Source organism: Haematobia irritans, chromosome 4, assembly GCF_050003625.1.
Source record: "Haematobia irritans isolate KBUSLIRL chromosome 4, ASM5000362v1, whole genome shotgun sequence".
NCBI lineage: Eukaryota > Metazoa > Arthropoda > Insecta > Diptera > Muscidae > Haematobia > Haematobia irritans.
In genome coordinates this window covers 175565971-175588864 of record NC_134400.1, presented here as the reverse complement: position 1 = coordinate 175588864, position 22894 = coordinate 175565971, and the positions used below count along the sequence as shown (strand labels likewise).

Genomic DNA, 22894 nt, shown 5'->3' with positions numbered 1-22894 from the left:
CAGTTTCTGGAAAATTTTGTTCTACACTCGGCGTTTCCCAGACACATGTGGTATACCAAATTGTAGGTATTGATGTCCTCTACCAAGTTCCGTTGTCATTTTTGTGTACGAAGTCCATTCCTGGCCTCAGCGCTGGAAATAGTGTCCTGACCGCCAGTGCGTCCAACAGTTTCTGGAAAATTTTGTTCTACACTCGGCGTTTCCCAGATACATGTGGTATACCAAATTGTAGGTATCGATGTCCTCTACCAAGTTCCGTTGTCATTTTTGTGTACGAAGTCCATTCCTGGCCTCAGCGCTGGAAATAGTGTCCTGACCGCCAGTGCGTCCAACAGTTTCTGGAAAATTTTGTTCTACACTCGGCGTTTCCCAGATACATGTGGTATACCAAATTGTAGGTATTGATGTCCTCTATCAATATCCGTTGTCACTTTTGTGTACGAAGTCCATTCCTGGACTCCACGTGGGAAATAGTGTCCTGACCACCAGTGCGTCCAACAGTTTCTGGAAAATTTTGTTCTACACTCGGCGTTTCCCAGATACATGTGGTATACCAAATTGTAGGTATTGATACCCTCTATCAATATCCGTTGTCACTTTTGTGTACGAAGTCCATTCCTGGCCTCAGCGCTGGAATTACTGTCCTGACCACCAGTGCGTCCAACAGTTTCTGGAAAATTTTGTTCTACACTCGGCGTTTCCCAGATACATGTGGTATACCAAATTGTAGGTATTAATGCCCTCTATCAATATCCGTTGTCACTTTTGTGTACGAAGTTCATTCCTGGCCTCAGCGCTGGAAATACTGTCCTGACCACCAGTGCGTCCAACAGTTTCTGGAAAATTTTGTTCTACACTCGGCGTTTCCCAGATACATGTGGTATACCAAATTGTAGGTATTGATTCCCTCTATCAATATCCGTTGTCACTTTTGTGTACGAAGTCCATTCCTGGCCTCAGCGCTGGAAATACTGTCCTGACCACCAGTGCGTCCAACAGTTTCTGGAAAATGTTGTTCTACACTCGGCGTTTCCCAGATACATGTGGTACACCAAATTGTAGGTATTGATGTCCTCTATCAATATCCGTTGTCACTTTTGTGTACGAAGTCCATTCCTGGACTCCACATGGGAAATAGTGTCCTGACCACCAGTACCCAGTAATAACCAAGCTAAATAACATTGAACAGGCACATGTGGCACATTAAATTGTAGGTAAAGATGTTCTCTACCATATTCTGTGTAAAAATCGTTGTTTTTAAGCACGGAAATACATAAATTTCATTAAATATTCTGTCTGTCCGTCTCATATTAATTCAGTTTTTGTCGTCTCTGTGTCACCCTGTTATTTTTTCGATAACCCTGTTATCGAAAGTTAGCGACGTCGCTATCTTCACGCAGGTCTTTACGAAAAATACAAAACGAAATGTCAGAAAATTCATTCTATGGGGAACATAGCATAAGTCTCGTATATTTCGTTTGCGCGCCAATAACACAGTTCTGCCAAACGTTTCTTTTGAAATGCTTACTTGGCTTTACGTTGCCGTAATTCAGCATTTGTCTCCGAACAGATGCAACTCTGATTTTCTCTTCTACTGTCATCAAACAGCAAGAAGACATTTATTTATTTTTTTGGCAATATCAAAGCTGAAATTCTGGGGAGAGTAGATTTTTCTTAAAAAAATATATATTGAAATTTAATCTATTTCCCTCGAACCAATTGTATTATAAATTATTTTTCTGTTTGAAAACAAACATTTGGTAGACATCACCAATCATTGCGAAAATCTGCACGGAAGGTAACACCAAAGAAAGAAACAACAACATCGTTCATAGGCACAGCACCAATTCTTGTGAAGACGAGACGCAGACCCAAGTTGAAAACATCTGCAAAACAGCTCACTTGACAAAGGGCGAATAGAAAGTTAAATTAGTCAAAATGATCAAATTGTTTTCGCTAAAACAACAGAAAAAAGAGGGCGAACAAACTGGCAGGAGTGGTACTGGTCAACAAAAGAAAGCGTCAGCTGCCCAATTGCGCATACAAAAAGGTAATTTTATAAATTGAAGTCAATAAAAATGAAATTCAAAAGTATTTATTGGGATCATTAGTAAATGTGTCTAAGTCAATTCCAATCATTAGTTGTGGTGTAAATGGCTTCGTTGCCACAAAAATATATTGGTTAGATTTTTCCTAGTTTAAATATATATCTCGATATTGGTCCAATATGAATATTACCAGTATTTACAAATGCATCAATAGGGCTGGTAATGCTATTCACTATAGAGTAGCAATATCAATTCATTAATTTCAATCTCACTATTACGGATGGTAATGACCAAATATTTTGGTCGTCATATCCTGTGACGAGCTATGTCAAAAAATACCAAAGTATACCGAAGGAACTCGTCCTTTGATTGTCCAAATTGCAATTTTTTGTCAAAAGTTCCAATCGCCCACTCTCCCCGTAGCGAGGACTTCATTAGCTTTTGGAATTGATAACGTACGCACCATGATTCAGATCATTGTGGGTAGAGGCTGAATTTACCTAAAGACATAAACTCATCAACAGCTCATCAAGTCGATAACAACGTAAGCAACTTATTATTCGAAGTATTAAAGCATATGTAAACATACGGTTTACAAGTTTGGGGTTGCACTAAAAATCAAATAATCGATATGATTCAACAATTGATATTGATTATATATAAACGTCAACGATATGCATAGGGATCTGAATATAAAAAAAAGTCAGAGAAAAAATCTACCATCAAACAGAAACGCATGAAATGAGACTGCAAAGTCACAAAAATGCTGACATACCTCATATTTTAGAACATATAGCAACAAGAAGACTTCAAAGATATAAACTTCTTGATTCGAAATTTCGATTCAATAAACAAACCACAATTTGATAACTTAACTCCGTAAATCTTTATTTCAATATCAAAAGACTACTATTTAGGCCCTTTGTAAATGGAATAGTGTAGTATTATAACTTAAACTATATATGTTTAATGTTTAAGAACAAAGAAACTAGGTGTAACAGCGGAGGTAAACACTATTTTTATTTATTCATTTCGAACCTGTTTTTCTAAACCTTTTTTCCCTAATAAATTGTTTATACAATATACATACAATAATCGTAAATATGATACATACAAAGATAACATTCATTTATAAATTGGGAGGAACACTTCATTAGATATATTATGAATTGAAAAAACCTAACATATATATTTTGAATATTTGCTAAAAATTATGTAAACATCCTCTATTCAGATTTTTATATTCAATTTGTTTAGATATTTTTCGTATTCAAAAAAATCGTTTAGAAAAACCCTCTCCCAGCGTTTTACGAATATTAAAACCCCAAAATGACTTATTAACCTCCGACCTAATATGATCATTGAAATTAACCTATGATCTATTACAATACTCGCATCAACAAAAGAGGCAAACTCGTTCAGAAGTGACCCACATATATATATTTACCCTTCACTAAAGCTTTCCAAATCATCTTGTCATAAGTTAGAAATATGTGAGCCATCGAATGAAAATATCCTATAATTTCATTTCATTTATTATTCTCCAAAGTAATATACACAAAGCCAAACCTGGCCCAATTAACAATATATATCAGATTTATGCGGTAATAAACTAACTACAATAACAGGTTTATTAAGAAAAAATATTTTAAAAAAATCTATAAGAATTTAATAACAATTAAGCTAATAAATAAATATATAATAAAAATATTAGAAGTAACATAAAAATAAATATATATATATATAAATTTAAATTTTTAAAATTAAAAAAAAAGACAAGACCTTGGCTCCTCAGCCTGCAACAATAAAGAAAAAAAATGTGTGAAATGATGGTCCATTATTGATGACTAGAAAAAGAAATGATTTTTATCATTGAAAACTCTCTTTTAAATTAAGAAAATGTCTTCGAGAAAATTCCTTAGTAGAATAAGAAAACTTTCTTAAATGAAGCGGAAGATGATTCCAGATTCTAGCGACACGCACTGTAAAAGATCGATCACAAACAGCCGTATTAAAGCGAGGGAAAATTTTCCCTCGCTTTAATCTGCGGATTTCTGATTGACCTTGAAAAAATAAAACGGCTTCGGAGCAGAGGTGGAGAACCCGTATTTACTAGCCTATAAAACAACATCAAAAACTTATGCTCAATATACATAGGAAAAGGCACTGCCCGAAGTGTGATCATTACGCCTTAAAGAGAAAACAAACCGGACAATCATATTCACTATTCGTTGTAGCCTACTAAAACAAGCCAAATTCGCACCTGATACTACTTCAATACAGTAATTAACAGAAGATATGAGTAATGAAAAACCCAATCCCTTCCTAATATGAACTGGCATAAACAAATTTAGCGAGTAAAGCCTCCGAAGAGTGGACAGAACTTTCGAAAAAATAGAGTCAACATGATGTTCAAAACCGAGTCTCCTATCCAACACTACACCAAGATATCTCTGTAACGAAAGGGACTCCATAACCATTGACTTTTATATTCAATTCTACTTCATCATTTGTATGATAAAAGAACATAGCTCTAGACTTAGAGTTATTTATGACAAAATCATTATCACAAACCCACCGACTAACATGTTCCAAAACATGATTAATATTCATCTCAAGTTGTAAAGTAGACGTACTACTGAACTAAATCTCGATTGTATTAGATTATTTATAAATAACATATATGGAACTGGCCCCAAATGACTGTCGGCACATTGAAACATCCCGAATTCGCAAATGATCTGTGTACGAAAATTCAAATATGACGAAATATACTTCACTAAAAATAACATGGGTCTGATTTCCCATTACAAAATGATGTAATAATATATAAAGTATAAGTTCGTCATCGTTGACAAACACTTACCAAAGCCATGGTTGCACACACACACTGTTGCAACAACAAAAATAAACTCTGAAAACGGATTTAAAGTACCCAAGCTTGTAGTTTGTATTTTTTTAATTTAATCTAATTTGCCTTTATTTTGTAAATTGAAGACTCAGGTGGCCAATTTGACATATTTAACAGTTTTATTATATAAAATTACAACAAGAGTTTATAACATACATAAAAAGAAAAACTTAATAACTAAATATAATATTAATTTAAAAGAATCATCTTCCATATTAATCGGGACTTGTTATTATTACAATCTAACACATTTTTTTTTAATTTTTATGTATTTATTTTTTATGAGAAATCAAACGTATAAAAATTCTTCACATAAATTAGTACAATGAATGATATCAAACATTTTTTATAGAAATATATATTTGACTTAAACTAATTGCAAACATTTCTTCCGAAAAAAAAAACTATTTGTTTTTTTTTCGATTTTTATGTTAAAAATATTATGTAATATTACAAAGTTAGTCGTAAAGTCTAGCATTCATATTCACTCTTAATCCTGTTGTTATTGTCGCTTTTTAACATCCGTCACTTTTTGACGTCGTCTCGACATTAATTTGGAGTATGTCAGTGAGAGGCTGAATGCTGGTGATGATTGTGTCATGGTGTCCTTAGATTTGTCAAAGGCTTTTGACCGTCTGAATCATTCAATGTTAGTAAGAAAGCTGCATACCAAATATGATTTTACGTCATCTGCATGTAAGATGGTTTTGTCATACTTAGTGAAGAGGTCTCAGTTTGTGCGTATAGGTGACCGTGATTCATATGTGGCAGATCTGTCTTGTGGTGTGCCCCAGGGCTCGAGGTTGGGACCACTGTTCTTCATAATGTTTGTTGATGACTGTGTGGATTGCCTAGATTTGAACGTGGTCAGACCCTACTTATATGCAGATGACGTTCAGCTGATCTTTACTGGTTTTAGGGGAATTCCACTTGTTCTTGAGTCAGGGATTAATGATAATTTGCGGTCTCTTTCGGGGTGGTTGACAGATAATGGCTTTGTCGCCAATCCGGATAAGACTAAGGCGGTTATGTTCCGTACCGGTCATCGTTTGTTTTCATACCCGAGGATTCATATGTGTGGTACTGATATTGAAATTGTTGACAGTACTAAGTGTCTAGGGGTGATGATTGATGATTGTTTGAATTTTAGTCACCATATTGATTATGTTTCCTCCAGGGTCACACTGGGACTTAGGAAATTGTACAGTTGTGGACTGAATTTGCCTCTTCCGGTGAGACGTATGATGGGTTTTGCGTTCCTAATGACTCAGGTGAACTACTGCCTTGAATTGGTATCATGCACTCAACACTATAATAGACACAGGGTCAGGCTCATTGTCAATAGAATAGTGCGTTTTGTATACGGACTTCGTAGGTTTGATCATGTCAGTGACTATGTTAAGGAATTCCTTGGATGTAATTTTGAACAATATGTTTCATTGCGTAAATTGACTTTTTTTCTATAAGGCTATTCAGAGATCGTTACCCGCGGATTTACTTTCGAAATTTATTTCCTCCCACTCTGTTAGGAACCCACAGATTAACATACCTCAGATTTCCTGTTCTACATTCGAGAGATCGTTCATAGTGTCCGTTGCTAGAATTTGGAATTCTCTCCCGATAACACTCAGGTGCTTCAACTTTACTGTTTACCAATTTAAGCAATTCTTGTTACAGAGTTTTCTAAATGAATGATTTATAGAAGAATAAATTAGTTAATAAAGATGTCTGTCATTGCCAATGGTAGTTATCCTTATTTTCTGGAATAAGTATTGGTGGATATTATTTGAACCTTTAGCCATATTTTTATTTTTTATTTCTCAGTTTTATTTTTATTATTTGCTTATTTCGTTTGCACTTATATATTCTACACTTTTTCTAAAAATTCGTTCATATTGTTATTTAATTAAATGGTAAATTTATTTTAGATTTTATATAATTAATTAGTTATAGCAATATTTTTGCTTATTTGATTTGCATTTGTATATTCTACACTTTTTTAAAAATTCAGTCATATTGTTCTTTAATTAAATAGTAAATTTATTTTAGATTTTATATAATTAATTAGTTATAGAGGCAATGCGCTATTATTGGCCTTTCTGGCTTATTGTATTGTCGTAAATAAATGCAAAAATTTGGTATTCCTGAACAGATACGACGATGATTTGCCCATCGGCCATGACCAAATGTCCATGGATTAGATTTAATTTCCTTAAAAAAGAAACTGCTACTAATAGGTCATTTAATGTTCTCATTATTAATGGAATTGTATATATTTTATCGAGACTACGTTTATCCCTTTCAGACATAAACGAACTCACCCTGCCTAAAACATGTAATATGGATTTTCCCGATCCCGATGATTTGCTCAATTTCAAATTGATCATTTGTCCCGACGAAGGTTTCTACAAAGGTGGACGTTTCGTTTTTAACTTTCGTGTTGGCCCCAACTATCCACATGAGGCACCCAAAGTTAAGTGTGAAACACAAGTATATCACCCTAATATAGATCTCGAGGGCAACGTTTGTTTAAATATATTACGTGAAGACTGGAATCCTGTATTGACTATAAGTTCAATTGTCTATGGTCTGCAATATCTATTCTTGGTAAGATCAATGTTATGCAAGATATTCATAGTGATAGACTAATGATTTTTCTTTGTTTTGCTGCAGGAACCCAATCCTGAGGATCCTTTGAATAAAGAAGCGGCCGATGTTTTACAAACAAATCGTCGTCTATTTGAACACAATGTATCGAAAGCAATGCGTGGTAATTTTGTTGGAGAAACATATTTTGAATGCTGCCTCAAGTGATATAGAAAAACTAAGGTTTTTACTTTAAGAAATGGCGTCTGCCTTTTGGCCATTTTATTGGGTATTGGTGGTCGTTTTTACATTAATTTAATTTTTCAGAACAATTAATGCAACTCTTAATATCCCCGCAATAGACCCCGTCGCCCGTTTCTTCTACATCTAGCTCCCCCGTCTCTTATTGCAAATATAAAAAAAAATATCAGAAAACTTTTCTTATTCTACCTATGAAAATATATACAGATTAAAATGCTTGGTTTTTATTTGATATCCCCTCTCCCATTTTGTTGTAGCGCTGTTTAGAATACACATAATTTTTTTATATACCGAAGTTGTAACAACAAGTAAAAGACAATGCGCTATAAGTTTCAAATAGTTTTCTATAAAGGATTTAATTTGAGTACATATTTCAACATGATTTGCATATTGGAAAAATTGAGAATGTAACAAAAACACGAAAAGAAAAAAAATATATAAAAATAAATAACTCATTACACGTTAAATTAAAACAAAACATATTTATAACTCAGTAGATATTTCGCAAAAAGTAAAAAAAAAATAAAACGAATTATAAACTCACATAGTTTGTGTTTTGTATTAATTTGCCAACAGAAACATTTGCATCCGTGTCACTGAGAAAAATTAAAAATGTCCATTACATTTTTATACAATATAGTACTAAAAGAGAGGGTACAAAGCCTTTACAATAATTTTCAAAAGCTTTTAACTATAAGACTTCCCATTTAGTGAAGAATTGTACCGTAATAAACACTCAGTGACTGTAGGAATCGCAGGACACACCAAGATGTGGGGTGTATGGCCGCAATTCGGTTATATATTAGAGGTCGACCGAAGCCGATTTTCGGCAAAAAAAATAATAATCGTCCGAAGCCGATCATTTTCCTGAATTTGTTAATTAAAGAAATTTGTTGTGTTTTAGTTCAATATCAGAACATTTTATTCAACAAAGGCATAAAAAAACAACAATCAAAGATGATTCAGTCCATGTCTTATAATATTCTTTTAAAACTAACTAACTTTTTAATATTCAAAACTCAGTTGTTTGATATCAGTGTGACGCAAAATTCAACTTTTTGACTCCAAACAAAAAATCACTTATCCCAGCCGAAAGTACTCGATGAGAAAAATATTTTCTGGATTTTGACAGATTCGTTGTCGTTCGTTTTTCGAGCTACGGCCATGCGAGAATTGCAAAAACGTTCTCAAAACCGAATTTGTCGAAAAAACCTTATTCAAAAAACTTTTCTTGACACCGAAAGTCGATTCGTGGCCGAAGCCGATTCTTCGATGGAGCTCTAGTATATATCTTAATTGCCGTGTTCAGAAGAGAAATCGTTTACCGCATGTCTCAGCAGGTTGCAGCGTTGCCACAATGAATTTTTATTTAGGACCAAGATTTTTCCAAAATTGGACCAAAATTCCTACCAGCGGACCATTTTTCCAAATTAAATTCATATCATTTTCACAAAGCTCCGTTAGTACTCGGTTAACTAACGAACTTTTAAACCGTATTATGTACAACTTAACTAATGCAAAAATGTTTCAGTCGAAAGTTAACTGGAGACAAGGTATTTGCAATTTACTTTCTGTTAACTGGCAGTTAAAGCCTAACGGAGCTACATGAAAATTACCGTTAATAGTTAAAATTTTTCCAAAATTTTACTTCGATAGAAAATTTTGTAAAATTTTTATTTCTTTTTGTCAATTTTTTTTTATAGAAAATTTTGTCAATATTTTATTTCTATAGAAAATTTTGTCAAAATTTTATTTCTGTAGAAAATTTTGTCAAAATTTTATTTCTATAGAAAACTTTGTCAAAATTTTATTTCTATAGAAAATTTTGTCAAAATTTTATTTTTATAGAAAATTTTGTCAAACTTTTATTTCTATAGAAAATTTTGTCAAATTTTTTTTTCTATAGAAAATTTTGTCAAAATTTTATTTCAACTTAACTAATGCAAAAATGTTTCAGTCGAAAGTTAACTGGAGACAAGGTATTTGCAATTTACTTTCTGTTAACTGGCAGTTAAAGCCTAACGGAGCTACATGAAAATTACCGTTAATAGTTAAAATTTTTCCAAAATTTTACTTCGATAGAAAATTTTGTAAAATTTTTATTTCTTTTTGTCAATTTTTTTTATAGAAAATTTTGTCAATATTTTATTTCTATAGAAAATTTTGTCAAAATTTTATTTCTGTAGAAAATTTTGTCAAAATTTTATTTCTATAGAAAACTTTGTCAAAATTTTATTTCTATAGAAAATTTTGTCAAAATTTTATTTTTATAGAAAATTTTGTCAAACTTTTATTTCTATAGAAAATTTTGTCAAATTTTTTTTTCTATAGAAAATTTTGTCAAAATTTTATTTCTATAGAAAATTTTGACAAAATTTTATTTCTATAGAAAATTTTGTCAAAATTTCATTTCTAGAGAAAATTTTGTCAGTGGTAAACTATGCAGCGCTAGTGTGGACACCTCAAACGAGTGATACGTAGTGGAATAACATACAGACTTGTCAGAACGCTGCCCTTAGAACTGCAACAGGATGTCTCCGCAGTACACCCCTGGATCACACCCCTCTTCACCTTCTAGAGTCTTCACCGTTTCTTTAATAATCCATGTTAAAGGCCGGTATGCACCTCTAGCGAAATTTTCGGTAGCAAAAATTTATTTAAGTCTACAACAACAACAAAAAACAGGGCTGTGTACACAAATTTTAAACCAGCTAATCGCTTTTAAAAATTGTTAGTATATGTTCCAAATATTCCTCAAATAAATTGTTTATTATTTACAGACCTTTTAAAACTTTTACGCACACAATGATTGTAATAAATTAAATGTTTGCTGCCAAAATATGCTTTTGACAACCCTGTTATTTTCATTAGAGGTGCGTACCAGCTTACGAAATTGAACGCTACCGAAAATTTCGTTAGCATAAATAGCAATGCATTTCTTATGGGAATGAAATTTTTCGCTAGAGGCCGGTATGCACCTCTAGCGAAATTTTCGGTAGCAAAAATTTATTTAAGTCTACAACAACAAAAAAAACAGGGCTGTGTACACAAATTTTAAACCAGCTAATCGCTTTTAAAAATTGTTAGTATATGTTCCAAATATTCCTCAAATAAATTGTTTATTATTTACAGACCTTTTAAAACTTTTACGCACACAATGATTGTAATAAATTAAATATTTGCTGCCAAAACATGCTTTTGACAACCCTGTTATTTTCATTAGAGGTGCGTACCAGCTTACGAAATTGAACGCTACCGAAAATTTCGTTAGCATAAATAGCAATGCATTTCTTATGGGAATGAAATTTTTCGCTAGAGGTGCATACCGGCCTTAGAGGTGCATACCGGCCAACAGGGTTGTCAAAAGCATATTTTGGCAGCAAACATTTAATTTATTACAATCATTGTGTGCGTAAAAGTTTTAAAAGGTCTGTAAATAATAAACAATTTATTTGAGGAATATTTGGAACATATATTAACAATTTTTAAAAGCGATTAGCTGGTTTAAAATTTGTGTACACAGCCCTGTTTTTTTGTTGTAGACTTAAATAAATTTTTCCTACCGAAAATTTCGCTAGAGGTGCATACCGGCCTTTAAGGAATACAAACTTTGTGAAAATTTGCTTTGGGCTTTTCCCCATCAAGTTATAATAAAATTTGCAACAAATATGTATAATTTCATGCATTTTTCTTACTGATTTCACTTTAGCGATTTTAGCGGCTAAACTCGAACTTAATACTCACCTTAAGGCCGGTATGCACCTCTAGCGAAAAATTTCATTCCCATAAGAAATGCATTGCTATTTATGCTAACGAAATTTTCGGTAGCGTTCAATTTCGTAAGCTGGTACGCACCTCTAATGAAAATAGCAGGGTTGTCAAAAGCATATTTTGGCAGCAAACATTTAATTTATTACAATCATTGTGTGCGTAAAAGTTTTAAAAGGTCTGTAAATAATAAACAATTTATTTGAGGAATATTTGGAACATATATTAACAATTTTTGAAAGCGATTAGCTGGTTTAAAATTTGTGTACACAGCCCTGTTTTTTTGTTGTAGACTTAAAAAATTTTTGCTACCGAAAATTTCGCTAGAGGTGCATACCGGCCTTTAAGAGTTAAAATTTGATATTTTAAAGCAATATTCTGGTGGACGAGAAAATCAATATGGATAAAGAAATACCTGTAAGGGGTCACTAATTTTTTGGCAATATAACATTTTGGCATATTCGTAAACCACGACCGGGAGTATTTCTTTTGAGGTCTACGTCTGTCTAAGAATCGTATGGATTTAGCAGCGCTATCTACCGTTGACTGCCTCCTTCTTTATCTTTAGATTTGCATTTTTTTTTTGGTGTTTGTTTTATTGGCGATGTTTTTCTCATCAAAAGCCAGGGTATAATCGAGCGATGAGCCACAAACAAGGCCTACATCTATTGTTGACTTCGAGGAGATCTTGTATACAGTATCCCTGCCAGCATTTCAAAGTTCCATTTCATCCTCATCGTTACCACAGACTCGTAAATGTCACTTCAACCATCATGAAAAGGTACATCAAAAAGTACATGAAAGTATTTTGCCATCCCTACTACGATTTTATTTTTTGTGAAACGCCAAGCGCAACCAGCTTGTTATATTTTAATTAAATAAAAACGAAAATAAAGTTCTGAAAACATAGATTATACGCTTAAAATTGCGAAAGGTATATTGGTGAACAATTTTTGATTTTCCAAATGGAATAAAGTGATTGTTTTTCAGATATTTTACAGACATGCTGCTTCCATCAAATAAAAACACTAGTTGATAGACGCTGCAACATGTAACTCGCTACTTGTAACTCAACATCATCATTAATGCCAAAAATTATTTAAAATGTAATGTGATAGTGGTATAAATGTTATATTTTTAAGAATTTGTAAATGTTTACACAAATTAATAAATATCTAAACAAACGTGTTTTACTCGACCACAATGATTCTTTTACAACTATCTTAAAATTCACTTTTTCTGATTGTTTGGAGGGTCCCTTATTGGCGTCGTTCTAAATTGATCTATAAAGGCACCTAATAATTGCACTCATGCGAAACCTTTTTGTAGTAACTTTTGCGTGGTACAACTTCTCAATAGTGACGGCGCTTTTCCGACGAGTTTTTGATATCGTATACGATTGTTTTCGACGTGGTGGAGATTCTCAGAAGTGTCGTCAAATTCCAAAAATGTTGGCAGGGATGTCAAGAAAGTCTTTTGACATTGCCAAATATTTCAAATTCCAGAAATAATTGAAGTAAAAATCGAATTGTTAATTCGTTTTGAAAATACATAATAAAATATTTTATAAATTTAATTATATTTAATTTTGGAACAAAACATAAGTTTTATCCTATTGTCAAAACACTTTCTTGACATACTGTAGATCTGTTGTAGAACGATGACAGCCGTTGATTCTCCAGAACCAGGGCTGGGTGTGAGTGATGGTGTGGTGTGTTGATTTTGATGTTCCAGTACTAAGATGATAGTCATATATGAGTCTATGTGTTTCAAATAAAGAGTGTGTGTATTTTCTCGTCAAAAGGACGTCTTTCTTCGCTCTATATTAACGATATCACAGGAATGAAATTGCAAAGTATAATTAAAAATAAATAAATCAATAAATATCACAGCAAAAAATATATATCACAGATTGTTTCAGGTGAATCGATTGCCCTAAAAGGCCTTATATTTATATAGGTACTTTTGTTTCATTTATAAATCTCGTAAGCTCCATATAGAGATTTATGTCTTTAGTGGCGAGAATATCGACAATATTTTGGTACTTGTTGAAGAAATCGAACTTTCCTCTTGTCAAATCAAATTTGATGCATTCAAAAATCGTGTTGTGTGCTGACTCAGGCACCCAACAACGATCACATATAGGTGTTGAGACAGCCCCAATCTTATGTAGAAACGGTTTATCATACAGATGTCCAGTAAACAAACGATTTAGTATTTTGGCATTTTTAGAATCAGATAGCATATTACCAGAAAGGGGTTTTTGTAAAACATTAGGGCACAATTTAAAAAAGGTTTTACCTTTGTTATTGCAAATATTTTGGTATTCTCTATTCCATTCATTCCATAGACAGAGTTCAATTTTCCTTATGGCCTCATCTGGAGTAAGATCAGCCCTAATGGGAGCTCCCACTTCCCTGGCCAGCTTAGCTATATCATCCGCCACCTCATTGATTTTGATACCACTATGACCCGGTATCCATACTATTTGGCATTTTTTAATATTGGAATTTACTAGTTTCTCATGGAAGCTGGCAGCAATATAGTTGTTTGTCTTTACACTTGCAATAATCTTGCCGGCCCCAGGGCTATCAGTGAAAAAACACATTTCTCAGACTCATCCTCTATAGCAATTTCCAAGGCCTTGACTAAGGCCCACAGTTCCCCAAAAGTAGAAGACATTGAGATATCAATTTTGAAATGGAATTATTGGTCATAGTTCACGTTTAGGACACCACAGCCAGTTGAAGAGCTTCCCACTGACGCATCCGTTGCGTATATGTCATAGTCATCAGCTTTGTAGTCAGCTATTTCTTTATTATATATTGCTTTTAGGACTTCAATTGGCGTGTCTTTTTTACTCCCAGATAATAGGTTGAACCTTACTGAAATGATATTTGAAAAAATGGTGTTAGAGACATGTTTAATGTTGTCAAAAATGTTTTTGAAATCATAGTATACTTTACTATAACTAGATTTCACTTTCGGATTGTCAGATATAGTGTCATACAAATTCCAGTTGTTATATTGTATTTTGATTAATTCTTTGGCTGTGAGTAACCTCGCCCTATATGAAGGGGGCAATTCATGCGCAAGGGCATATACCACATGATTTGGGGTTGAAAAAGAGACCCCAAGACATCTTCTCAGCATTTTATTTTGCATACTTTCTATTTTCTTGTTAACGTATTTAGGCGCATGGCAGTGGTTGCCCTGGAATATTCAATCTTGGATCGTACTACAGATTTATAAATGTTGAGGGCATAGCTTGGATGTAATCCACCACGGATCGAGGTCACACATTTTAAAAGATTGATTCTATTACCGGTCTCCTTAGCTATTGCATCATAGTGATCTTTCAAGTTAAGAGAGCTGGTAATTACTCTACCAAGAAATTTCAGTTTCTTGGTTTGCTTTATGATTTTATCTCCAATCTCGAGGCCAATGATTCTGGTGTTATTTCTTGAAAAGCACAGGGTTTTACATTTCAGAGGGTTGAAATCTAGATTAAGTTTCTTACATTCGTCTGAGAAAAGAGCTGTTTTGGAGAAAAGGTTTCGTTTGGCTTTTTCAAAACATTTATCAAAGGACATAATTATAAAGTCACCGGCATATTGAAAAATGAGCGTCTTTTCATCCTCAATTGCATGAAGCGCCGCCGTGTAAATGTTGAAAAGGATAGGTGAAAGACAACTGCCCTGAGGCAGGCCGTCTTTGACCACAACTTCCGCCTTGCCTAAGGTCAGAATTCTTTCCGACAAGAAGTTTCGGATCCAATTACAGTAATTACTGTCAATTCCAGATTCAACTAACATCTCATGTAGTGTATTTACACGCACAGCGTTATACGCATCACTGATGTCAAGAGACAAAATCAAAACATTGAAACCATTTTTCTTGAGAATTGCAACTCTGTGTAAAAATTCATTCAGACATGTGTTCGTTGATGAATTTTTTTCTATACGCAAAGGACCGTTGTGGAATTAGTCTATTACTCTCAATCATTGGCATTTGCATTTTGAATACATTAAATATTAGGTGTTTTCTTTTAGCACTGGATACCCTAAGCCGTGGACTAAAAGTAACCTGAGTACTCGCTTATCCAGGACATCTCCAAAACTATGCAACACTGTCATCAGCTGTTTAAAAACAATCACAGAAAAGAAGTGAAATCTTGCATTTTTAATGAATGAAATGCTCTAATTAGTAATAAATATTTACTGCTGCGATTATTTATGACACTGTATCACTTTGAATTTCATGTTTTTCGATTGCTATTGTGAATCGAAGAAGAGCACTTTATCAAAATACAATCTGGCAACATCGGCGCGGGCTGTTAAAGGAAAACAGCCCTATTAATGATTCCATAAACCCTATTGATGGGTGTATTTGAAATTTAAATAAAATTGACATTAAACTTGTTAACTTTTTAAGTAAAATATTTTTATATTTATTTTATTTCCATGCTATAAGTTTTACAAAATGTCTTACAATACTAAACCACCCATAATTTATTTATAATTGAATACTCTGTTGTTTCAATTTTATATTACGCCATAGACATAAATCCGATACAGCTGCTAGACGACCCGTATTCATTCGTAAATCGTAAAGTCTGTTAAAATGACAAAAACATGTAATAGAATCATATTGGAGAAGCTATGGTAATTGTCAAATTTTTCAAATTTTTACATACCTGGTTATCAAACCAACATTTATGTCATCCGTCAACATTACTTTTAACAAATTGTTGATAAGATTTGTTGGTATAAGTTTAAGAACTGGTCGTATTCGGTCCTTTCCACACTCGACCAAAAGTGTTATGAACTGATAGACAAAGTATATTTTCGGTGATAATTCCTCGGTGCTAACAAATTGCTGAAATACCCTAAATATGTACAAAATTGACGATTGCAAAGGTTCACGAAGTTGTGTTGGATTTTCACGCATATTCGTGTGCATGGAAGACATTGAGGAGCCTAAAAGTAGACTATTTTCCGAAAGGAAATCATTGGAACAAGAGTTATCTGAACCATCGGCGGTGATTTTACGCATTTTGGCTGCGTGATTTAAGTCCAGCTCTTCACCATCGTTCGAACGTGAACGTTTCTTTTGACCCATATTGGTTTGTGTTCGTGTCTCCAAAGCTGATATTATGCAATAAACACAAAGTCGAGCCAAAACATATGATTGGGGCTCGTTTATATCATCACTAAAAGAAAAGAACTCAAAATATTGCAAATGTTTAGGATAATAAGTAATACGAATTACCCCTGTCGATTATTGATAATTTGAGGAACAACTTGTGTTAGTAAAGCCTCTGTAGTCCGCTCAATATCCAAATGGGATATAGCAAATATAATATCCATTGTCTTCATCATATCCTGAAAATAATACAAAAAAGTATATTGTCATGTAGGCCAGTAAAAAATATGGGCTAGTAAATTCCAATATGCCTTCTGGTTCCTCCTTAATTAATTACTTGGAATTCATTTCCAAGATGGTAGATTATAATCAAGTGCTTACCTTTTTATATTTACATTTAAGCATTTCTTCCACCAACTGTGATGAAAGCCAGGCCGGCCCGCCGGCATGTAAAAGTGATTCAATAACTTGAGCCGCCCTTGGTGGTACCCAACCATGTTCAGATACTGTACTCCAAACATCTTTGAATTGTTCAATTAATGGGCTACGCGAGACGAGATTCTGTGTTAATGTCAAACTACGGGATTTTAGACTACCACTCGGATGGGCATCATATTGCATTTTACGAATAATTTGAAACGACAAACCAAGACGCTCTTTAATATTTTCTTGTGAGGACATTTCATCATTGCCGGCTGGTGTTAGGAATTGTTGTATCATATTTAAAGGCTTCAAAAGTTCTTTCTGAAATAAACAAAAAAAGAAACTAAAATGGAGCAAAAATCTTAAAAAACAAATGCCTTAACATTAGATAAATGAAAATCACTTCGACATCAAATGGTGGCAAGAATTTAGACTTGTAACGCCTCCATAAAAATGGTACCAAATTTATTGTCCATGTCGTTCGAATTCGTCTATTTTAATCTCAACCTTATCGTTGAGATTAAAATCTGATATAACATCATTATACAATTTATACGCAATAAATAATAAAAAATCTGATAATAGGGACTTTACATTGATTTGTTTTTTGTGTTAATACATAAAAATTATGTTTTTATATCTATATGATAATAAAATATTTTTAACGAAAAATAATTGATTCAGCATTTATAGACTCTTTTGAGTTTTCTTATAAATATTTAAGGTGATTAATATGGATATAATTTACTTACATCTTTAACTGAATGCATGAAAGCACTTAGGAAAGCCGTTCCACATACAGAAAATGAGAACATACGCCTCTTAATATTGTCCAATAAATTTTTAACGTCTGCCGCAGAAAGAGTTTCCTTTTCCCAAGATATAAGAACATGATTAAGAACGCCAGGTAAATTAATACAAATGTCCTGCCATGTTATATTTCTGAAATGTGAACCAATGGAAAATCAAGTATATGGTGAAATGTAGGTATTCATAAAACAAATCTTACGATGTTTTTAATTGAGCATCAGGTTTGCTAAAAGTTAGCAATAATTCATCCACAATATTTTCATCACACATAGCAATCATATTACGAGGATTTTTTGGCTTGTTACGTTCTACCATACATTCACGAACCCATTTTTCGAAGAAACTATCTCCGTTTTCTGTTAGAACCACCTAATATGAAAACAATAAAAATGGTAACGTTTTTTTAGTGATATTGCATAGAATTCATAAACAGAAAAACTATCACAAAAATATTTCCCAATGAAAAATATTTTTGCCAATTAAACGAACCGCCGCCTTTGTCATGCAAGACTACACACTTCCACTTTGCTACCAATTATTTACGGCATATTATAGGGCGTACTTACACTTGATCCGTACGTTTGCACAATAGAAGTCAACATCAGAAATGAAACATCAAATAAAGTCGAACGTATGATTGATGGTTTTCCAACTTCGCCCGGAATTTGTTTTGAGTTTTCATTACATTGTATAAGACGCGAGACAAACGTTTTAAGGCGCCCCTCTACAGTAGCAACAGACAGTATTAAATCAAAACTATTGCCTGTGTTTGAAGAAAATATAAAAAATGTATAATCAATTGTTTTTTTTTTAATTACATTACAAAAATGACTTACCCACTAATACTTGACATAATACACCCAAAAGAGCTTCTTGCACTTTGTTATAATCAGTACTCAGTGTTTTTAATATACCAGATAAGGGTACTTCTGCCCGTATAATGAAATTAATTATGGATTGAGTTTGATTGCCCCATTCGCGTTTTTGCAAAAACAATGAAGCCTCCTGATCCCTTTGGGCAGCAAAATGTTTCACATGAACATCATTAACCAAATGTTGTTTGGCCCAATCGTTTAGCAAGTAGTCAATGATATTACATGAACATTTCGAGTCCATAAGATCGAGCAAAAGATTGTCTTCGAGGAGCATTTCGAAGGCTTCAACCACTTCAGGAATGAAATCAGTTGGTGTCGGTTCCGTCGAAGCTGCATACGTAGATTGAGATTAGTTACCACAAACATAAATCGAAATAGACAAATTTCATCTTACCTCTATTTAGACCATGCAATTGTTTTATAATTTGTGGCACTTTGAAAAATGTAAATGCACCCCACATGGTATCATGGCTGGTCTCAACAACGTTACTAAGTGACACAAAACCGGCACGAATGATTTCATAAAATAATCGAGTATTTGAAAACTTTTTTAATCTTTGGAGCATTTGCATCTCTGCCACATAGTATGAGGTATCATTACAGGGATTTAACAAAACTTCCACAGCCAATAAAGGTTGTACACAATACGATATGGGTTCTGGCAATGGATCGACATCCAATGTTTTCATATCCAAATGATGAACATCGATATAAGCCAATTGCTGTAGATATTTCTCAACATTCGGATGCGAAGGTGTAAAATTGGAATTAGTTAAAGATGTTTTAATTGTTGCATAATTCTCACGTATTTTACTATAATTATCTGGATCTTCTTGACGACCCACATAGAGAATAGCTAAGATAAATTGATTTTTCACCAATTTCTCAATAACAGTACAACATTGGTCATGTAAATATGACTGTTCAGCACTTAATTCGTGATTCATCTCATAGTTGGTGGTTACCGTAGCAAAAATTTGCATTAACCAATCGACCAATGATACAATTGCCCCCGGCAAAATAGATTCTTCTACTTTGCTTCTGAAAGAGTAAACGTAAATCCAGCGATGTGATATTGATAATTATTTGAGTAATAGTGCTTACCTGCATGTTACACCATCTAAAATTGAATCCACAAAATCTAGGAGAGAAGTCAAACAATAAATTCGATCGAAATGATCATATTTAGAAATTCGCCTTAACACTGCGGCGTATGAAACCAGATGGGAGCATAATGAATGCTTCAGATAGTTTAGCACCATCTATTATAGAAGAAAAATTAATTCAAACTAATAGTAATGGGTATCGATCGTAATAATCTACTTACGGGGTTAGCGGTAGAACCTATCAGAGCCTGTTGCAATATACAATCGGAGAGATTATAGGCATCACCACCGGCACCACGTGGAATAACCTGTAAGAATATTGAATGAGAAAAATGAAACAATATAATTATTGTAATAAGCAGTTTGGAGAACCTGAAATTTATATTGACTTCGTTCCAGCTTTGAATGTAGATGGTGGTCTCTTTCTTATATGCATGTTATATTTCGAAAGGTCAGATTAAGAACAATCTGCTAAAGTGAAAAATTGGCAATGAATTCCCTGAAAATATCTTACAACGATCACTTTGTTTGTTTCTTCTCGAGATTGAAATGTAAAGTATAGAATATAAATTTGGTAATTAATGAGATCAATGAGAATTTCTAGAAAGTGTCACAAGTCAAAAAAAGGTGGCACAGTCATTTTAAAAAAAGTGGCACACTTTTCCATAAGAGAAAATTAACAATTAAACGCATTTATATCATTGTATTATATATCCCAGTTAAATACCTTTTTTTAAGTATATCTTAACTAGTCTAACATTAATTTTTATGTCCATTTAGTTCAAAGTCTTTTAATATTCAAAAGATTTACCTGGTTTATCTAGTATAGACATTTTCCATACATGCATGGTAAAAAATTGCTCACAAATATAACATTCGACTCGTCAACTCGATTAGTTTTTAAGAATCCAATCGTATCTAAAAACTTGACGGTTGTACTTTCCTCATAGTAGTTGGGCTAAAACTACCTGGTCGTGGGAGGTCTTATTAATTACTCAATACCTACCCTATGTGTTGTAGTATGTAGTTTTAAGAGGTTATTGGTTTTAATTGAAAATCAGACATGTTTTTTTTTGACAATTGATCAATTATCAATTGAATTTTTATTTGTGTATATTTTGTCCATATATCAAAGAGACGTTATTTTTACTAACTCTAAGGCTAACAGCCAAACTAGCACAATGAAATTCCTTATTACTTCTCTCCGATATACACTATTACTACAAAATTCGCACAAGTGTCAAAATATCCAATGCGCCACCATCGCCTATCAGTTTAAAAAGAAACCAAACGTTTATTATCCCGACCGTCAATTGGAAATGCAACGCATAAAGGAGCAACAGAAATCTGAGCTAGTAATTGAGTCGCAACAAAGAAAACGTTTACCGAAGGACTACTACTACAGAATACTGGGACTTCATAAACGAGCTACAATACAAGAAATCAAAGCAGCTTATTACACATTGGCAAAACGATATCATCCCGATTCAGGGAACTCAAGTAATGATCAAAAGTTTTCGGAACGTTTTCAAGAGATATCGAATGCATATCACATTTTAACCGACGAGTCTAAAAAATTGGAATACGATCAAATGGGAGAGATCCGAGATGAAAAATTGTTTTTGGAAATGGCTAATGCGCAAAAATCATCCAAGCAATTTAAATTAACACCAGTCAATCTACTAAGAGGACCTAGTGGAAATGTATCCCTAAAGGACTCACAAACAGAAAGCCCAATTACAAACGATGGTTCGTTTTATGGAATGAATTAGAATTAATCTCATATTATGTATATTTTTCTTACAGATAAACTACTAATATCACAAACCAATCAAAAACTTGAAATAACATTTCTAGAATCCGTGCACGGCGTTAAAAGAATTGTGGATCTTAAATATTTGAGCAAATGCCCCCAATGTAATGGAAATTCTCAGCGAATGGCTGGACGAATAGCGCCAGAGCCATGTCGTAAATGTAATGGTAGTGGTCAGATAAAAAAGAAGACACAAACGTATATTGCACTCAACGTATGCGACCAGTGCCATGGAAAACGCTACATTAACCGCAATCAATGTGATTTATGCGAATGCCGTGGTTTCGTACAAGAATCAACTAAATTAACCATACATGTGCCTCCTTGTAAGACTGGTGATATTATATCGGTGGAGAATCCTAAGACGGGGCAAGTTTTAAACTACCGAATCAATGTTGAAGAGTCAAAATACTATCAACGCTTTGGAAATAACGTTTTAACAGAAAAATACATAAAACTTTCCGAAGCGATTCTGGGCGGTACTGTAAAAGTTCGGGGAATATATGAGAATCTCGAATTGAATTTGGAACCTGGAACTGAATCACATACTAAGATCACTTTGAAAGGCAAAGGAATAAAAGGCCGGGGAGAATGTGTTGGAGATCATATTGTACTTGTTAAAATACGTGTTCCTCGTCAGTTGACTATGAAGCAAAGGCAATTGATGTTGGCATTCGCAAAGACAGAGGACCCCACATTTGATGGAATTGTTTATTGACGAATTTAGAGAAACCACCATTCTTGACAATCCTTCAAATTTTATTGAATGTCTAGATTTTACCACACTAGCTACAAATATACATACGTTTTTAATGTTTATGCCCCATTGGCTATCATTCCAACGTTCACGCCAAGCGACATGAATGAGTTTAATAATCTTATTTTCTTTCATATCCACTTTTGGGTTGTTATTATTTATTTAATATTCCAACAAAATGCAATCGTCTATTTACACACCGCTCCTATAAACAATTGCGTAAACAGTGATGTCAATATATAGACAATAGCGTATATTCAGGGTTACCCACTTCGAATCAATACTATTTCCATGTCATCATTCGCTACTACCCAATAGGCACAACATCAGGGACGGTTTGGTTATAATGTTATAATGAACTGGTCAGACACACATATTCTCTGCGCTTACC

General features: G+C 33.5%; 3 protein-coding genes and 1 long non-coding RNA gene across 4 annotated transcripts; 3 read left to right on the top strand and 1 right to left on the bottom strand.

Annotated features, from left to right (window-relative positions):
- The first annotated feature begins 1597 nt into the window (after positions 1 to 1597).
- Positions 1598 to 8349, top strand: UbcE2M (NEDD8-conjugating enzyme UbcE2M). The gene is made up of 3 exons (XM_075305091.1): positions 1598 to 2050; positions 7265 to 7566; positions 7633 to 8349. The coding sequence occupies exons 1-3, from the start codon at positions 1939 to 1941 to the stop codon at positions 7771 to 7773; spliced, it is 555 nt and encodes a 184-aa protein (XP_075161206.1). The 5' UTR covers positions 1598 to 1938; the 3' UTR covers positions 7774 to 8349.
- A 3683-nt stretch (positions 8350 to 12032) lies between these two features.
- Positions 12033 to 12778, top strand: LOC142234957 (uncharacterized). The gene is made up of 2 exons (XR_012721761.1): positions 12033 to 12508; positions 12565 to 12778. It is a non-coding gene; the product is annotated as an uncharacterized LOC142234957 (long non-coding RNA).
- A 3214-nt stretch (positions 12779 to 15992) lies between these two features.
- On the bottom strand, positions 15993 to 22729 carry MED24 (mediator complex subunit 24). Its single transcript, XM_075306026.1, has 12 exons — positions 22552 to 22729; positions 20155 to 20241; positions 19932 to 20089; positions 19222 to 19868; positions 18789 to 19157; positions 18519 to 18715; positions 18152 to 18321; positions 17895 to 18084; positions 17101 to 17463; positions 16846 to 16958; positions 16271 to 16786; positions 15993 to 16189 (listed from the first exon to the last, which is right to left on the bottom strand). The coding sequence occupies exons 1-12, from the start codon at positions 22636 to 22638 to the stop codon at positions 16090 to 16092; spliced, it is 2997 nt and encodes a 998-aa protein (XP_075162141.1). The 5' UTR covers positions 22639 to 22729; the 3' UTR covers positions 15993 to 16089.
- On the top strand, positions 20997 to 22622 carry LOC142234833 (dnaJ homolog l(2)tid, mitochondrial). The gene is made up of 2 exons (XM_075306031.1): positions 20997 to 21682; positions 21740 to 22622. Exons 1-2 carry the CDS (start codon positions 21115 to 21117, stop codon positions 22462 to 22464), a joined length of 1293 nt encoding a protein of 430 aa, XP_075162146.1. The 5' UTR covers positions 20997 to 21114; the 3' UTR covers positions 22465 to 22622.
- Positions 22730 to 22894: the final 165 nt, after the last annotated feature.

Excerpts from the sequence above, each read along its gene's own strand:
- UbcE2M (XM_075305091.1), top strand. The coding sequence starts at position 1,939 with ATGATCAAATTGTTTTCGCTAAAACAACAGAAAAAAGAGGGCGAACAA. Across the intron at positions 2,051-7,264 it reads CCAATTGCGCATACAAAAAG|ACATAAACGAACTCACCCTG; the intron begins GTAATTTTATAA and ends TATCCCTTTCAG. Across the intron at positions 7,567-7,632 it reads GTCTGCAATATCTATTCTTG|GAACCCAATCCTGAGGATCC; the intron begins GTAAGATCAATG and ends GTTTTGCTGCAG.
- LOC142234833 (XM_075306031.1), top strand. The coding sequence starts at position 21,115 with ATGAAATTCCTTATTACTTCTCTCCGATATACACTATTACTACAAAAT. Across the intron at positions 21,683-21,739 it reads AAGCCCAATTACAAACGATG|ATAAACTACTAATATCACAA; the intron begins GTTCGTTTTATG and ends TTTTTCTTACAG.
- MED24 (XM_075306026.1), bottom strand. The coding sequence starts at position 22,638 with ATGAAAGAAAATAAGATTATTAAACTCATTCATGTCGCTTGGCGTGAA. Across the intron at positions 20,242-22,551 it reads GGGGCATAAACATTAAAAAC|GTTATTCCACGTGGTGCCGG; the intron begins GTATGTATATTT and ends ATATTCTTACAG. Across the intron at positions 19,869-19,931 it reads TTAGATGGTGTAACATGCAG|AAGCAAAGTAGAAGAATCTA; the intron begins GTAAGCACTATT and ends TTACTCTTTCAG.